Here is a 19,073-nt window from a genome sequence, read left to right on the forward strand (position 1 = left end):
TTAAGCGATCTACTTGTGATTCATTAAGTGTTATTTCATGTATTATGACCTGATTGGTTGAAATAAACCATTTCATTCATTCATATATATTTATTAATAGTTTTCAAATTGTCATTTCAATTAAATCATTCAAACTGTACACAGAGACATTAAAAGAAAACTATACATTCTTTTAACAATAAATATCATATGGCATTAAAATGGATACAGGGAGCTACAAGAGTCCAGTTAATCTGATTTACAATAAATACAGTACATTTTAGAGTAAGCATTGAATACACACAATAAACTGTAGTTAAGGAAAAATATAACAGTTAAAGCTAAAAAAAAATAAGATTCTGTTAAGTTCCTTCCATGAAGAAATAAAACTAACAACTATAGAAATGAAGATTAGTCACTATGATTTTTTAAAGACAATTATAGGTAACGTTCTTTTCAAAACTCTGAAGTGCCAACTGTTTGAAAATTGATCATAGAGAAGAAATAACAATTGTGTTTTTTGTCCAGCCAGAATTATATGACACCACATCTTTCATTTACCGCTGTAAACCTGTGAAGGTAAAAGCCTGGAGCCAGATTTGCACTGCGTTGACATTTTGCAAAAGGTGTCCTCCAACTATGAACATGTGCCAGTATCAGGTAGCAACAGTCCAGTGTAAGCAAAACATCTTAAAAACGTGTTCAAGATTCCCTGTTTAGCATGTTCATGATTGCGCATCACATGCCTGGTGTGTACACAACTTCACACAGTCTGCATCTGATTGCTTGACTGTGTGTCATTTTCTAGAGTTGGGTTAGAATCCTGATGGCCCCGTTTGCAACACAGAAAAGCCAAAAGTTTGTCACACAATTTTTTCCTAATAGAAACACACATAAGAAAGTCTGTCCAGGGATTTAAATACAAAAGAATGAAAACTGCATCTTCAAATTGTTGATTAGATGATTGGGATAAACAGAAAACAATGTATGGAAAGAATATTATTACATAGATGATCAAAACTAGCCCCAGAAATACTACAATTCTCTGCTTTTCGTCTGTGGGAATGCTGCACGGTCTGTTTAATGTCTTCAGAGTCTCAAACAGGAAAAAGATGAACAGAGGGACAGGAATGAGCATCATTAAAGCTCTAATGAAGTTACCATGGTCACCAGCATGAAAATAGATCGGGAGGTCCAGAAGAGGAAGGAACCAGATCCCGACACAGACAATTCTGGATGTTCTGACATTTCCTATGAATGTGTACCACACTGGCTGATTGATTAACAAATACCTGCAGACAAAAACAAATTTCATTTGAATGGGTCACCAATAGCAGGAGACATACAGAGATATTTACCTTTCCAAGGAGATAACCACCATGAAGCAGATGCTGACCATCACACCATAGTATTGAATGTAAGATATTGCAAAACAAAGATCAATATCCCATGGTAATGCTTTGATAATCATGAAGCAAAGCTGAATAATGTCAGATATTAAAAGGTTGATGATGTAGACAGGAGCGGCCTCATCTGTTTTTGTCTGAAAAATAATAAAAATGAAAAAATTATAATGCAAAAAATAAAAAAACACATAAACAGATTATTATGCCCAAAAATAAGAAATTAATAAATGACTTAAGCTCCAGTGATTACATTCTTTGGACAACTGTAACTTCTCAGCCATTTATACAAAAAAACATAATTCCAGCAGATTTTAAAGCGAGACAGGCTGTTTGCACCATAATAAATATTTTTGTTATAATTACTTTAATTGCATCAAAGATTGAGTAGTTATAGTACTTCAACAAGTGTGTATTATTTAGGTGTCACCAGCGACGGCTTCTGTGTGAAAAGGTTAAATATTACAGATATAATTCAATTCAATTCAATTTATTTATTGTCATTGTCACAGAATAACAACGAAATTGTGTTTAGAGCATCTATACTCCATACTTCAAAAATAATAATAATCCGATATAAAACTTCTCTGTATTGCCATTTTAAGGTATTTTCGGAGCAAGACGATTACAGACTACAAAGACTATCTTTGGTATTTTTCAGCTTTACAAATCACCAATATTTTTTCATTTTTATAATATGCAAACATTACTTATATTGTGACATTTTGAAATCCTGTTATTAACCTGAAAAAAAAGTAAAGAACATACCAGAGAATTTAGGGCAAAAATGGTTATAAAGACAGAAGGCAATCCGACGCTGGCAGAAGATACTGATGCTGCTAGTCTAACTAGACTTCTGTAGCAGCCAGGATCATGTCTGCCTTGGTCGTAATCATAGGAGTAGTAGTAATAGAAGTAGCTCCAGTCGTCCAGGAAGGTCTCATTGTCAATGTAATCCATAATCCAAGTTGAACCTTTATCAAAAAATAATTAGAAAAAATGTTCTCATTAACAGTTTGTTTTTCTTGCTTCTTTCTCACACACCAGACAAATTAAAAACTTATATATTTATATGTTAGATTTTCTTTTTCTTTACCTTTTGGTCGTTGCTTCACAACAGATCTTGGTGTGTCCTCATCAGCAGCAAAAAGACAGTAGGGTGATGTGTGGTTACTGGTAAACATGTCTTTTAATTTTAATACGATTAATATTCATGGTTTACAGGAAAATTCATTCTCAAAAAGACAACAGATGATTGACGACTGACACGTACATCCTGCAGCAACACATGCAACCGAATATGTAAATTATCACAAACTTTTAATTTGTAGTAAAAAATTGGAATGTTAACACAAATCTATGTAGTTCTTTAATTTTACTTTTAATACATACAGTTTGGTCAAAGTTGCCAAATGCCATTTTTTTAGATCTATAATATGCCATATTTTTAAATATTTTGACAGTTGTCGTACCCTCTCGCCTGTTACTTTGACGCACACTTCCATTTTGCATAGAACTGTTTGGCGTCTGTCATGCTGCACAATTTACATGAATCAAAGAATGCAAGGACAAAAAAAGTATACAATGTACTTTAGTAAAAATGCATTGCCTTTAAGCACAAGGTTCTAAAAGGCAAATCAATAAAAAAAAACCTTTCTGAAAAATAACAACTGTAGATGGAAGAATCTGGGTAAAAATTGGATTGATAGCATTGATAGAATTATATTAAATTTTACTTGTCAATCATAAATATTTACATGGCCATTGGCTTCACTAATAACTTCTACGACAAAATGAAGATGATCATGACGTTCTAAACAACAGAATGCAAACATCAAGTAACATATCCACCTGGTGGGTCTTCTTTATCAGCTGGGGTTCTCATGTTCTTTACTTGATCGCATTTGTTATTGCGAAAAATTGGTTATATTTTGAAAAGAAACCAAATTTTCCCATATATCTTGATGTAACTTCCTGTCAGAATTGATGCGGATCGCTCATGCACAAAATAGACCAGATGTCGAAACGATATCCTCACGGTGCAGGCCTTCTGCGGAGGACCGCGGCGCTCTGTGCCTGGTGTGAACCACACCTTAGGTTAAGAAGGGTGTTGAATGGAAGTGGCCGCCACTTCGCAGCGCTTCCGTGACCAGTGTGAACCAGGCGTAGGTATCTATTCATGCAAGAAAACTCCATTACTAGTGTTTCATTAGGTTAAAGCCCAAGGTCCAATCCGGAATATTCCCTTCTCCCTAGCTAATGTACTTTCCCCTTCATTTGGCCCTCCAAATAGAGAGTTATGAAAAAATAGTGTATAATATTTCAGACGTCACTTTCGTCAGTGAAGTCACCAATAATCGTTAGTGCGGAGCTTCCAGTGCTTGAATGTACATAACAACAGTGGTTTTATAACTTTAAAAAGACCATGCTACAACAAAAAGTCATTGCTTAGATTTAAATGTAAACTTCCGTTATTCAGAACACACCCAAGTGAAGAAAAGCACTTCTCAGTGTGATGTGGTTCATCCTCGTGGGGGAGGACTTCATATTCCTCTGTTTGGAAGGTCGGATTTAAAAAATACATTTACTGGACATAGCACTTAAACTCCCTCTACAATTAGAGGGTAAGGGTCCACTTCTGTTCATCCTTTATCTCATTTCACTTGGCAACATCCTCCGTCAACATGGAGTAAACTACCACTGCCATGCTGATGACATACAACTATACATCTCCCCCAAATCCATCACCTCCTCAACTCACTCCACACTCCCTCACTGTCTGATGGAAATCAAAACATGGTTGCAACAAAGCTTTCTCAAACTCAACTGAGACATCAGACATAATCAGAATTGGTCCTAAAAACATTACTAAATCCACCCCAAGTTTCCTGCTCAAATTTGACTACACTACACTCTCTCCATTATCCGTAATCCTGGAATTCTTATAGACGCCAATTTTACAGAGTCGTGAAAAAAAAGCTTAGAGCAAGATTTGGGGGAATTTGCACCACTTTGACTTTTTTCTCAGAGGTTCTCCCTTTTGTAGGTGGTGGAGGAGCGCTAGTGTACAGTCAAAATACAACAGAAGAAGATTCTCCTCCCTGACAAAACCTGTGTTAGTGCGCTGCTCTCGAGTGGATACCACGTGCTGAGCGCTCGTTTGTAAACCCGCGTAGTGTGTGTTCTTGAACTTAGTGCTTAGTGCGTGTCAGATTTGTGTGTAGAGCTCTCGATCCTTTATTACCATCATTAAAATTGAACCATCTTATGAAAAATAATTTGGATATGAGATACAGTGCACTATAATAAGAAAACAAAAAGAAAGACAGCATGCTCGTTATAATGGTTTAATTTGATATGATTAAAACACATGTAGTCCTCAAATAAAAGGAAACAAAACTTACTTGTTTCTGGATGCCGTTCAGTTTGTGCACTCATGTTTATAAGGCCCGCCCCTTTAACCACACAACTGCAGATCACAGATTTCAATAAAGAATCTGTAACAACGAAGCAGACGGATCCATATGAAGTGTTTTCTTTAAAACACTTGGAGAACTTGTGGTGAGCTTGGCAGAGATGAGAAATGCCACAGGGTTTGTCAGAGGCTGAGGCAGATCGGGGGTTAAAGACTGGCTAGAGACGAGGTAGACTGAAGACGAGAACAAGACTGCAGGATTGCTGGAGAAAAACAAAACAAGACTTCACACCAAGCACAGCCTGGTGCCTGCTTATAAATGTTTGTGGTGATTTCTTGGATGTAAAAAAACTGGTGAGGTCAGGAAACAGCAGCTAGAGGCTGATGGGAAATTAAGTGAAGATGAGGCTCAGGAGACAGACAGAACTTAGGAGATGGCTCCCTCTGGTGGTCAGAGGGAGAAAGGAGACTGATTCTTAACAGAATCCTCTGATTTACATTGTGCATAAAATCTAAAATTGACCCATAATTTTAAAAGGCATGTTTAACATAAACTTTTACATCTCATTTTACTAATTTTTACAAGTAATTTAGACCGTACTTGAATTATTATAAGGTGCACCACTTCATTAGACAGCAAATGTCGGCTATTTTACGTGACATTTTTGTTAGTTTATGAGGCAGAAATTAAACTAACATTATTTCTATGGTTGAGAGCGTAAATCGATCACCTGTGTTTTAGAATTGCTTAGCATATTTCCTTTTATTGGGGCAGTAGTAGTCAGAATGTGTGATTAAGTTCTAGCTTTACCAAAGTCAGTATAATAGCAGGCAGCACTTAAAAAACTGAGGATTCAAATCAGGACCAAATTAAATGAGGGGTCCAGGCATTTTGTCTGAACGTGTACCAGTTCCTTGAGATACGACTGGCATCGATCTATCGATACCCTAACCTAGTATCGTGTCCGGGCATTTTGTCCGCTACCGGGTTAGGGTCCTGGTGTGGTTCGAGTCCCAGTACCAGGCCTAGAGGTCCAGGAGCCCTGATTTAACTGGAAAAGACGAGTTGGGTATACCCCAAAAGTCCGTTTTTGATGCGGAAGGTTCCTTAAGCCTATGTCAAAACGTGATGACTTGGGAATGAGAAGATGTTTTCTGGTAACAACAGCTTATTGTAGAGCTTCTTTTATTTGGAATAAGAAGTCATAACACATATCTCAGATTCATATATCACTATTATCAAATCATGTTCTTGAAAAAAACATGTCAACAAAAAACAAAAACATGTCAACCATTTTAACTTTACTGTGGTCCATCAAAATTCAAACAACCAAAAAAAAAAATTAAGTTAATACTTTTATTACTTGATAATAATCAATTATTACCTCTGTTTGTCACTTAACAGTATTCAATTAGCCTTTTCATTTTTGTTACATGATGTGTAATAGTTATTTGTGCTACAGAATAATATTGTCCAAGTGGGGAATGGTATTTTTGTATGTTTTTATGAGCAGCACCTTTATCCAAGTCACATGACTCGACCCCCACCTCTGTGTACGGATGTGTGACTGTAGCCTTGCGACAGACTGGTGATGTGTCTCTGGTGTATCCTGCCTGTGCCTATAAGTGGCTGGGTTAGGCTGCGGCATCCCTGTGACCCTGAAAGAGACAAAGCTGTTTAGAAAACAGATGGATGGATCCTAAAATCATTCCCAGTGGTCTTTTAGTTATGGTTACAAAATCAAAAAGCCTTTGGCTTTTTTAGGACATATTTTCTGCCAAACAGCAAAAGGTAGGACTGACAGCATGGAAGTTACCCGCTGCCTATTTATCCTTCATTTATATTCTCTGACTATCTTATAGGTCTTATAATATAGGACCTCACAAACTAACATTGGCGTAGCAAAAAAAAAAAAAAAGAGCAAATAAAAACTGACCTATCCAGTCGCTCAGTTTTGATCCAGATATTAGCTCAAACAAGAAAACTGATGTTAATTTATCTATTCTACAGCAAGTGGATACATCAGAATTTCGAACAGAGCAGAGAAATTTTGACCCTCCCATGGCTGCTGGTGTGTCATTGATATTTAACAAACAGCAGGTTTTAATCCACTCTTGATCCAACATGACATAAAATAAACACTCAGAAATGCTGTTTTAATCAAATGACTTTATATATGTGATACATCATACAGAAAATGCTTCAGAAACATGTTAACATTTTTAGAAATCGATTTTCTCTGGAGTTAGTCTTAAACAAGATTTTTCATATCTGTAATTACTATTTTCATTGCCATTTTGCTTTGTTTTTATTGCTGAAATTGCTTGAAATAAACCATTGTATCAACTTGTTTTTTTATTTAACTCATAAAGCTAAAGTAAAGATGCTAAACTAAATATTTTAGAAGTATCTTGCAGAATTACTTTAATGGCCTTTCCAGAAAACGAATGATGTCATTTTTCCTGTTATTTGATAAAAATTGTAAAAATAACTCCTGTTTTGCATTGAAATGTTTTGACTTCTCCATCATCAAATGAAATGAGTCCTTTATTGTTAAATACGCAGAAAAAAAACTTTTTTACATAAACAAATGTACAAATGCCTTACTAAAGCACAAGGCTACTAAAGGTGAGTTGATTAAAAAAAAAAACTTCTCAAAAATAACAATCTGAGTACAAATTTGATAAAACTGCAAGAAAAAACATACAAGCATCTTCAGATGATAATTACATTCCCACATATCAAATACAAATATTCACATAGTCATTGACTTCAGCAATACAACATCCAGAACAAAATAGAGATGATGACATTAAAAACAACACAATGCAAAAGTTTGGTAACATCTCCACCTGCTGGATCTTCTTAATCAGCAGGAGTTCTCTTGGTCTTTACCTTCATAGCTAGGCAGCATGCTAGTCTCTTCATCCGATAAATAATGCCATACAAAAAAGTCCACAACAAAATGCATTTTTTCTACAGTATAAACTCGTTTGTAAAATATAAAAAAAACTTAAAATGAATAAAAAGGAACAAGTTGTAAAGCAAAAACTTTAACCTGAGTGTTTACTTGGTTTATAACTTAAATAATCACTCTGCTTTTTAGGTTTTGTTAGAAACAGTCATTCATTTGAATGGGTTTGTATGAAATTATGAAATTGAAATAATGAAAGCTCTAAGAATAAATTCAAAATGTTATTACCATAAGTTGTCTAAGACTGCTTATCCTCCACATAACTGCTCAAGTCTTCTAGCTGACTGCGCCACCTGCCATAGTAGTCAACCTTATCTATGTCTATCACTGTCTTTACTCAGTTATTCCTCTTTCTGCGTCCTCACTAAACCGTCTGGAGATGTCTACATTCTCTACTGTTGTACTAATTTCTTCTTGATCCATTTTGCAACAACAAAAAGAGAGCAGATATCTGTCAAAAATGTCTTTTCTCATGAAAATGTACAAAACTAAGTCTGCCAATGGACTTGAGAAAAATAGAATGTACGATATATAGAAAAATGTCTCATTATTTGTGTAATAACAAATTAAAATGACAATAGGCAGAAATATCACTAAGTACATTATTAAAACTAGGGACAAAATTGATATAATTCTCAGCTTTTCAGCACGGCTGACACCACGAATTACATATAAGACTTTGATAGTTTTATACAAGGAAAATGTGAGCAGAGGAAATGGAAAGAGAAAGTAACAAGATAATAGTATGGCATATCCATAATTAAATGTAAAGAAGTAAACAATAAAATAAAATATGGGAAGGAGCCACGCCACAAGGGAGATGATGACATAATTCTTGATGTTTTGATTGAATTTGTACCACATCGGCCAGGCGACGCATAAATACCTGCAGAAAGACATGTTTGAGATGAGTTTAGTAATCAGTCAAAGAAGTTACACAAATAAACAGCTGCTTACCTTTCCATGGAGATGACCACCATGAAACTGATACTGACCATCTTTGCACACAAATGTATGTTAAAACTTAGTGCAGAAATGTCACCATTTGTTTTGACCATAACAATGAGGCAGCAAAGCTGAATGAGGTCAGATATCAGAAGGTTGATGAGGCTCACGGGAGCAATAGGATCTTTGCGTATCTACAGGGAAAACATAAATATGTCAACAAAGAAAATGGGTGGCCAGTAAACGATTAAAAAAGCAGTTTTATAAAAATGTATATTATTTGCTCAATTGTCTTGATTTAACTGAATCATACTATAAATATAATGAAATACACAGTGTATTTTCACTTCAGAAATTTATGACATTATTGCAGAAATCAGTTTAAAATATTTTTCTCACAATGTGTGAAACAAACAGATAAAACATTTTTAACATACCATTGAATACACTGGGTAGAGAGCTAGGAGTATCAAGAAAAGTCCAACGGAGCCGACCGACAGAAACACATAATCAAGCACTGTTTTGTAGGTGTAGTCCGTCTCCATACAGGAGTTGTTGTAGAAACTTTCATTGCAGGATTCTTCCATTCTTTAGCCTGAAAAAGTTTTTTTAAAACATATATTTATAGAAGATGGGGTGGGGGAGGAGTGAGTAAACCTTTATTAAGCAAGTGACTTAAAATAACATTTTCCCATGAACACTAGTAAAACAATTTCTTCAAAAGAGGAAAATGGATTAAGACATTGTGATGACTACAAGTATGTGACATAATTATAAATGTTTTAACATATTTTGAAAACATTTTGTGCTTTTTTTTTTACAGACACAACACAACATAATGATTTTTTTAGCGCTTAGATTGGTAGGGATTTTTGTAATTTATTTTTTTGCTCAAATAACTGTTTCTGGTTCGTAAATAACAGCACAAAATTAGTAATAAAAATTCATATTTAAAGCATTCAAATTTCAATACATTTACAGCATCTAAATAGTATTAAAATATTTGCCCTTACCTATAAAATATCCAATAGAATTCTTACTGTGATCTTGTCTCTACCAGCACAAAAGATGTTTTACTATCAGCATGTGGTTCACGATGAAAAGAATTCCTCTTCTACTTTTCATTTAAATATTTGCCAGTTGACAGGAAGTTTGTTTCCATAGAAATGTGTGACGCAAAAAAACCAAGTACAAAAAAGAACAAAGAAACAAAAAAATTTTTTTTATTAAATTACATTTTTAAATAAACTTGACATAAAAGCTAAAACACATGTTTATAAGTCTACTAAGTTGTGATTTTTAAAAATGATTGTTTATTTGTATGCTACTGCTGCAAATAAGTATTTTAACACCTAACAACTAGAATTCTGACCCTCAAAGATATGGTAGTCTTTCTTTAAAAAGCCCATTTCCAATTATTCTATATTGGATAAAAATGACAGGTGTTTGGAATTTATTTAAAAAAAAAACAAAACAAAAAAAAACAACCGAATCATAATCAAGACTCCTAGCTGGAAACGCTTTTACAATAGTTCAAAAGATGAACGGAATGAGACGTCTAATATTTATAGTTGATTGCTATCATATTGTTCTGATCTTTAAAGCTGATGTGAACTGCTCTTTCTAGGAAAAGATGCTGTTTACCTTCCTGTTTGGGTCACATAGCTATGCAAGCTGTTATGTACTGTTTTGCATAAATACCTATGTAAAAAAGATGTTTGTATCCTTTTTTAACCCCAGATTATGTGGTTTGAACAGAAGATGAATGTGCTGTTTACTTTCATACTCAAAAATAAAACTTTTAAAGAACAAGCAAAAAGGGCTTATTTGGCATGGTAAAAGAAATCAAAGATTTGACTTAAAACTTAAATAATGTCACTAAGTGTTGTCATTGTAGAGCTTCTGGGATTTTAGCCTCATTGTGAGGCAGCTTTGCTTCCACTCAATTATATGTATTTTTCTGTTAGGCCCTGCTGCACCCTTTTCCATCCCATGTCCTTCTGATCAACTGGCAGGAGCGGCCAATGCTCTTTAATTAGCATCTGCTGGCCTTTTAGGATGAAGGAGGCCTCACTCAGGCAAGGCAGGAGGCAGTAGCTGGGTTAGAGGTTAAGTTTAGATTGTGCTGGTTTGGTTTTGCTCTTTTCCCCTCTTTGACCTCAACAGTCAAACAGTGTTGGGTTTTGTAATTGTAGTTTGGGGTTGGACTTTGCTAGTCTTGATTTGTGGGCTTTGTTTATTTTGATTTCTTTTAGGTAGATTTTGGTTTGGCAGCCTTTAGAAGGCACGTATTGACTCCGACGGTTGACATGGCTGGGTCTGCAGTCTCCATGACTTATGTTTGGCCAAAGTCCTAATCCATTTTGGTTTCTCTTTTTGTTTGAACCAGCACATCATTTCACTTTATTCTTTCTTTCCAGGACACGGGTTTTTGTTTATTTAATAAACTGTTTCTTTTACCCATGGTGTCCAAATTTTATGTTACTGTCCCCTTTTGAAAATTTCCCATAGACTCTGGGCAGGTGTGCCCATTGGGAGCGTGACATTTCATTTTCACAACCAAAGTCACCTACCTGCTTTTAATTGTCAAAACCTGCCAAAAGGTAAGATACAAGAAGGAAAATAAGGTAATTGATAATCTTCTTCTTTTCCTTTTGGCTTTTCCCTTCAGGGGTCGCCACAGCGAATCAGTTTCCTCAATACATACATTTATTTATTTATACGGGGGAAAAAAAACTTCCAGTTTTGGGTCACGCCCATTAATATTTGATATTAAGCCCTGAACCGGATAATTCATGTAGAGAAAATGGTATGGTCGAGCCGGGATGGGATTATATAAGTTTGCTTCCTTCCACTCCCTTTCAAGCGATCTACTTGTGATTCATTGATATGTTATTTCATGTATTATGACATGATTGGTTGAAATAAACCATTTCATTCATTCATTCATATTTATTAATAGTTTTCAAATTGTCATTTCAATTAAATCATTATTCAAACTGTGTACACAAAGACATTAAAAGAAAACTATACATTCTTTTAACAATAAACATGATATGGCATTAAAATGGATACAGGGAGATACAAGAGTCCAGTTAATCTGATTTACAATAAATACAGAATATTTTAGATTAAGCATTGAATACACACAATAAACGTTAATTAAGGGAAAAGATAACATTTAAGGCTAAAAAAAAAACATTTAAGATCCTGTTAAGTTCCTTTCATGAAGAAATAAAACTAACAACTATAGAAATGAAGATTAGTCACTATGATTTTTTAAAGACAATTATAGGTAACGTTCTTTTCAAAACTCTGAAGTGCCAACTGTTTGAAAATTATGTTTTTTTGTCCAGCCAGAATTATATGACACCACATCTTTCATATACCGCTGTAAACCTGTGAAGGTAAAAGCCTGGAGCCAGATTTGCACTGCTTTGACAATTTGCAATAAGTCTCCTCCAACTGTGAACATGTGCTAGTATCAGATAGCAACAGTCCAGCGTAAGCAAAACATCTAAAAAAACGTGTTCCATATTCTCTGTTTAGCATGTTTATGATTGCACATCACATGCCTGGTGTGTACACGGCTTCACACAGTCTGCATCTGATTGCCTAACTCTGTGTCATTTTCTAGAGTTGGGTTAGAATCCTGATGGCCCCGTTTGCAACACAGAAAAGCCAAAAGTTTGTCACACAATGTTTCCCTGATAAATACACATAGAAGAAAGTCTGTCCAGGGATTTAACTGCAAAAGAATGAAAACTGCATCTTCAAATCGTTGATTAGATGAGTGGGATAAACAGAAAACAATGTATGGAAAGAATATTATGACATAGATGATCAAAACTAGCCCCAAAAATACTACAATCTTCTGCTTTTCGTCTGTGGGAATGCTGCACGGTCTGTTTAATGTCTTCAGAGTCTCAAACAGGAAAAAGATGAACAGAGGGACAGGAATGAGCATCATTAAAGCTCTAATGAAGTTACCATGGTCACCAGCATGAAAATAGATCGGGAGGTCCAGAAGAGGAAGGAACCAGATCCCGACACAGACAATTCTGGATGTTCTGACATTTCCTATGAATGTGTACCACACCGGCTGATTGATTAACAAATACCTGCAGACAAAAACAAACTTCATTTGAATGGATCACCAATGGAGGAAAACAAACAGAGATATTTACCTTTCCAAGGAGATAACCACCATGAAGCAGATGCTGACCATCACACCATAGTATTGAATGTAAGGTATTGGAGAACAAAAATCAAAATCATCTTTTGCCTCTTTAATAATCATGAAGCAAAACTGAATAACGTCAGAAAATAAAAGGTTGATGATGTACACAGGAGCAATCTCATCTGTTTTTGCCTGAAAATAAAAACAAAACACATGCACAACATATTAATATGCCGCAAAATAAGAAATTAATAAATTAACATTGTTAGTCAAGTCTTATTTGCATTTTTACCCTATAACACCATAGCTTTAGCTCCAGTGATTACATTCTTTGGACTGCCATAACTCTTTAACCATTTATCCAATTAACGTAATTCCAGTAGATTTTAAAGCGTAGAAAGGCTTATATGCACCATTATGTAAACATTTTTGTGCAATTATGTTAACTCTGTGAATAGTTGAAGAGTTACAATACTTTAGTATTATTTACGACTTACAGACGACAGGTCCAATGTTAAAAGATAACATATCGCAGATATAATCTGATGTAGAACTTCTATGTATTGCTATTTTAAGGGACTTTTAGAGCAAGACAATTACAGAGTACCAATATTATCCTTACTATTTTCCAGTTTTACAAATCACCAAAATGTTTATGATGTTATGCAAACATTACTTATATTTTTTCAAATTCAGTTGAAAACCTGAAAAACATAGTAAGGAACATACCAGTGAATTTAGGGCAAAGATGGTCATAAAGGCAGAAGGTAATCCGATGCTGGCAGCAGACAGTAATGCTGCTAGTCTAACAAAGCCTTTGTAGCAGCCACAATAATAATCATTACTGTCTTGGTAGTAATCATAGTAGTAGGAGCAGCTCCAGTTTTTAAAAGAGGTCTCATCGTCAATGTAATCCATAATCCAAGTTGAAACCTTATAAAAAAAAATAATAATTAGGAAAAATGTTCGAATTAACAGTTGTTTTCCGGTTTCCTTCCAACACATCAGGCTAATTAAAAAAGTATATATTTATATATTAGTTTTTTTATTTACCTTTTTGTCTTTGCTTTACAACAGATCTTGGTGTGTCCTCATCGGCAGCAAAAAGACAGTAGGATGATGTGTGGTTTCTGGTAAACATGTCTTTAATTTTAACCTATAAATATTCATGGTTAGCAGGAAAATGTATTCTTAAAAAGACAACAGATGATTGATGACTGACTTGCACACAATGTAGCAACCTTTTCTACCGAATTATGCAAATGACCACAAACCTTTAATTTGTAATAAAATGATGTAATGTTAACCCTAATCTATTTAACTGTTTAATTTCAATTGAATACATAAAGTTTGATCAAAGTTTCAAAATGGCATTTTTTAGAGAAACTTACATAATTATTTTAATACTTTCCAGGAACTAAATGATAAAATCTCCTCTGTTACTTTGAAGCACACTCCCGTTTTGCATGGAACTGTTTTGGCGTCTTTCATGTTACACAATTTACATGAATCAGGGAACCAAAGGAAAAGAAATATAAAGTGTACATTAATAAAAATGCATTGCATTTACTAAAGCACAAGGTTCTAAAAGGTAAGTCAATAAAAAGACATCTATAAAGTAACAACTGTAGATCTGAAGAATCTGGGTACAAATTGGATTGATAGAATTTAAACAAAATTTTACTTGTCAATCACAATACCACTGTTCTTCTAATTTATTCTTTATTTATTTCTGGTTCCGGGTCACGAGCAGACGTGTGTCTCCAGCTCCCCTCAACTCAATGAGGAGAGTTGAACATGGCACCGAAGAAAAATCTTGAAGCTGATCTGGAAGAGCTTAAAACCGCGTTAGCCGACATCCAGTCTAAGCTAACACCTGCTCTTCTGCATGATGCTAAGCTTGAAGTTCTGCTGGCGCTTGAAGCCTGATTTTATTAATATTTGATATTAAGTCCTGAACCGGATATTGATAATTCGTGTAGAGAAAATGGTATGGTCGAGTCGGGGTGGGATTATATAAGTTTGCTTCGTTCCACTCCCTTTCAAGTGATCTACTTGTGATTTATTAATTGATATGATATGTATGTATTATGACCTGATTGCTTGAAATAAACCATTTCATTCATTCATTCATTCATTTATTTTGCAACAACACAAAGAGACCAGATATCTGTCAAAAATATATTTTCCCATGAAAATGCACAATAAACCAAATAAATCCAGCAGGACAAAGATACTCCCAAAGACATTATGAACAACATTTATACAGAAGGCTGTCAGAAAGAGCCGTACAGCAGTTTCTACAATATCAAACCACAGACAAATATTGTATAGGTAAATTTGAGCACAATTTATGTGCTTTTCTGAATTATTAAAAGATTTGAGGATTTAAGAGTTATGCCCAATCATATTACTAGAGTGTCTGGTCAGAACATTGCCCTCTCAAAACAACTTTCTCTTAAGCGGATGTTCCTGTCAATCGAAGATTTTTTTTGTTTTGTTTTTCTTTTGCATCTATGTGAGGTTGTGTAAGGATGAGGCGGATATGTGTGGATCCATGTGCAGCCGTTTTAATAACGAAATAGCACAGAGCAGGACAAAGAGCTTCAACGTCAGGAACAAGCCAGGATAAGGGAAGAAGTGAGAAAAACAGGCAAAAGGTCAAAACAAGTGCTTCAACTGAACGTTCAAGGGAAATGATTCAAGACTACGCAAATAAGACAGTGTGGAAGATGAATATAAACAGTCAGTGATGGCGTGATGGGAATCAGCTGGCGAGGACTGGAACTGGAGGCTGGAGCATGATGGGAAGGTGAGCAGCAGCTAGTACTCTGGTGAGAGCTCTCTGATGGTCAGAGGAGGGCATGACTGGCTGAGTCCTGACAGATCGCGATCAGCACGTTTGTAATAACGTTCAGCTGTCCTGCAGTAGATGTCACTGTGGGGTCCAGATGTAATGTAAACATGCCTAGAATGGCACAAGGATTAATTGCATTTCCTAGTGTAGCCTACTAATGCGATTTCTAATGATTAGACCAGAGGTCTGCAACTGGTTGGACACCGGTAGCTCACGAGAGCTTTTTTAGTAGCTCACTGCAATGCTACACAGAAGAACACACATACACAGTCTAATATCTTTGACACAGTGGTACTTTTTAGGCATCCGTATTATTGGCAAAGACTCATTCATTTTTGTCTTTAAACTGATCTTAATGTTCTTTTGTCCAGATTAAAGGGGAATCTGACAATGTAGAAAGGTCATCTGTGCTTGATGGTTCTGGTGTCTCAATGGGATTTTCCATGCAACTTCCATTTCCGCCTGTCTCTTCTTCATCCTCTCCTTTAGAAGATTAGACTGAACATCATCCTCACTTTGATTATTTTCTTAAACATCTGATTAATTTTTGTCTGTGTTTTTCATTTACCATTTCTTTGAAATAATTTGCTGCTTTATTTCAATGTCACATTTACTTTTTCTATCTTGAAATAGAATTATATTGAATTTAAACTGACCAATTACAACGCTTATGAGTAGTTTATGAATCATTTATTGTTCTTGCCCTGTTGCACTTCTGTGTATAAAACACATTAATGATCAGGTGGCTGAACAAATGAAATGTTCCTGAAGGAAAAATCAAACGCACCCAATGACACGCGCATCCGCAATGTACTTGTTTATGAACAGCGCGATCTCGTTCGATTTCAAGAAGATAAACTAAAATAAAGCTGAAAGTGCCACCGTCACAAGAAGTAAACAGATCTTCGTGTAGGTGAAGCTTCCGGTTTTCAAAATACGACTAGCAAAAGGCTTTTTTTCCCGTTCAAAAACTGAGACTGAAGTTCCGTTCACTGACATAACTTCTGAAAAAATGAATCAACTTTAACACCGGAGCTTTAGCTCCAGTTTTTACATTATTTTGGTCATGAAACTCTTTAACAGTTAACACAATTAACGAAACTCCAGCTTACTCTGAAGCCGAGAAACTCAGCCTCATGCTGCTGAATGGCGGATGTGATCAACATGAATCAGCTGATTCTGCCGGAGAAACAAAATACTTTTTTCATATGGGCTCTGAACCAAAATATAATGCTTTGAGGATAGAAAAGTGTGGAAAACATTTTCAGGTTTTGTTGTGAAATTATCCAAAACAGCAGGGATTTTAAAAAAAAATGTTTTTTTTTTATGACATGTTACTGCTGAACTTGACCTGAAGGTTGTTTGAAAAATAAGTTTAAAATGACAAACATTTCTTTCTATCTAAATCTGTCTTTCTTTATTAGTTTTGTTGATACCGATCTTCTGTTCTAAATCAAGGTATACATTTTTGTGATTAATACAAATGATTACAATTTTTATACATCAATTCAATTCAATTTTGTTTATCTAGCCCCAAATCACAAAAAATTGCTTCATTTGGCTTCATGAAGGTAATTTTACAAATGCAGAAAACCGAACCTTGAGTTTTGTAATCCGTTACACCCCTCCTTAAGAACATGTTAGTTTTGGTTCTTAAACTCAGAATAACTTTTGATTTTATTCCTGAAAATCATTTTAAAAACAGCATTTGTTTATATAACGGCATTTGTTGCGTCTTTATTATTTTATTTTATACCAGATCTTTTAAATTTGTTGGTGGACTTTTTAATTAAAATAATAATAAATGAAAAAAAAAATCAAAAATGATCAAATTCAATATATCCTGGAATACTTTAGTTAATTTATATTTTAATAGTTTTAAAAATATTACAATAAGAAATAAAAGCATGCAGTTCCTCTTCATACTTCATCAACTCTTCATCTTTAAAGTAAAGAAAAAAATGGTAAAACTCTTATGTAGAACAGACATTTTATTGTTTATTTTCCTAAAAACATATTTGGTTGCTATGTTAATGTTTTGAAAGTTAAATATCAACTGGCCTTTCTAGGAAATAGATGTTTACTTTCCTTGCAGTTAGCTTGGCACATACACCTTTGATAAGCATGTTGTTGTCAGGCACTATTTTGCATAAATACTTTGTAACAGAGTTGTTTGTATCCTCATTTTACCTTAGGTTATGTGGATCAAACACAAGATGAACTACATACAGATAAAAACATATACACTAAATAAAAAAAAAATAAAAAAAATCAAACTTCACATAAATTATCCAAATCTGCTCTATCTATGAGCAATAGCTTACTGTAGAATGCATTTTGTTTGGTAAAAAAGCATTTAACTTTATTGAGATTCAAATAATGTCAATATCAAACTAAAGCCAAAGTTAAAGGACTATACCACGCAAAATCCTTTTTTTAGGGTTTTAAGTGTATTTTAAGATTCACTCCTCACTATAAATGATATTTAAATCTATTCACACATTTCTGAGTATTCCTCTAAAACTGAGCACCAGGCCCTCCCAACCCACGAAAACGAGTGGGTTCTCACATTCTGATGTCACAAAGTGAGAGTAGCACCGAGTCTGCACTGCCAGAACTCCTCCCAGGCTAACACAAACACACACTTTCTTCGCGGAGCTAGCGGTTATCAGCAAAACACTTTCTCTTTCATTTCGCAATACTGTATATTTTCGACTTGTGTCCCGTCTACAATAAAAACCAGGTGTAACAGGTGTTCTTTAACAATACCTTGCAAGGCCACTGAGCTGATCAAAAACTATCTTTTTAGGAAAAAATAGCTTTTAATATTTATCTTTCAATATTTTTAGTCTAAATGTATTTTTTCTTCTGCCCCTGTGTCTTGAGTCTACCCCGGGGGTCCCCACCCTGTGGGACATGCTCTTGAGGCATCTGGACCAGATACCCGAGCCACCTCAACTGGCTCCTCTGAATCTCAACATGTGGCAACTCTACAGTATTCTGAGCTTCCTCTGGGTGGCCGAGCTCCTCATCCTATGTCTAAGGGAGCACTCAGTTAACCAGCTGAAAAACACATTTCAACGACTTGTATGAGGAACCTTGCTCTATAGTTGATACTCTGGCGTTCATGACCAGAGGTGAGCAAATTGAAAGCTTAGCTTTCTGATACAGCTTCCCGTTTACCATATTGGACCAGCACAACGACTGCATAACAGAGTACAGTGCACCAGTCAATCTCATGGTATGATCTTCCCTTTGGTGTAAACAAGAACCTCTTAACTAGGGCTGTAATGAGTATCCAGGTGCTCGGGTACTCGCG

The 19,073-nt window shown here is 35.1% G+C and overlaps 2 protein-coding genes across 3 annotated transcripts; both read right to left on the reverse strand.

Annotated features, from left to right (window-relative positions):
• Positions 1-213: 213 nt before the first annotated feature.
• LOC118598631 (mas-related G-protein coupled receptor member B5-like) lies at positions 214-3,133 on the reverse strand. Of its 2 annotated transcripts, XM_036211393.1 has the most exons (4): positions 2,479-3,133; positions 2,151-2,356; positions 1,338-1,522; positions 214-1,271 (listed from the first exon to the last, which is right to left on the reverse strand). In XM_036211393.1, exons 1-4 carry the CDS (start codon positions 2,564-2,566, stop codon positions 743-745), a joined length of 1,008 nt encoding a protein of 335 aa, XP_036067286.1. In that variant the 5' UTR covers positions 2,567-3,133; the 3' UTR covers positions 214-742. The 2 variants fall into 2 exon arrangements, with proteins under 2 accessions (XP_036067286.1, XP_036067287.1); XM_036211394.1 differs by having other exon boundaries at positions 214-1,522.
• An 8,678-nt stretch (positions 3,134-11,811) lies between these two features.
• LOC112150111 (lysophosphatidic acid receptor 6-like) lies at positions 11,812-14,790 on the reverse strand. Its single transcript, XM_024278120.2, has 4 exons — positions 13,951-14,790; positions 13,627-13,830; positions 12,905-13,089; positions 11,812-12,838 (listed from the first exon to the last, which is right to left on the reverse strand). Exons 2-4 carry the CDS (start codon positions 13,813-13,815, stop codon positions 12,310-12,312), a joined length of 903 nt encoding a protein of 300 aa, XP_024133888.1. The 5' UTR covers positions 13,816-13,830; positions 13,951-14,790; the 3' UTR covers positions 11,812-12,309.
• Between the last annotated feature and the right edge of the window lie 4,283 nt (positions 14,791-19,073).

Source organism: Oryzias melastigma, linkage group LG4 (assembly GCF_002922805.2).
Source record: "Oryzias melastigma strain HK-1 linkage group LG4, ASM292280v2, whole genome shotgun sequence".
NCBI lineage: Eukaryota > Metazoa > Chordata > Actinopteri > Beloniformes > Adrianichthyidae > Oryzias > Oryzias melastigma.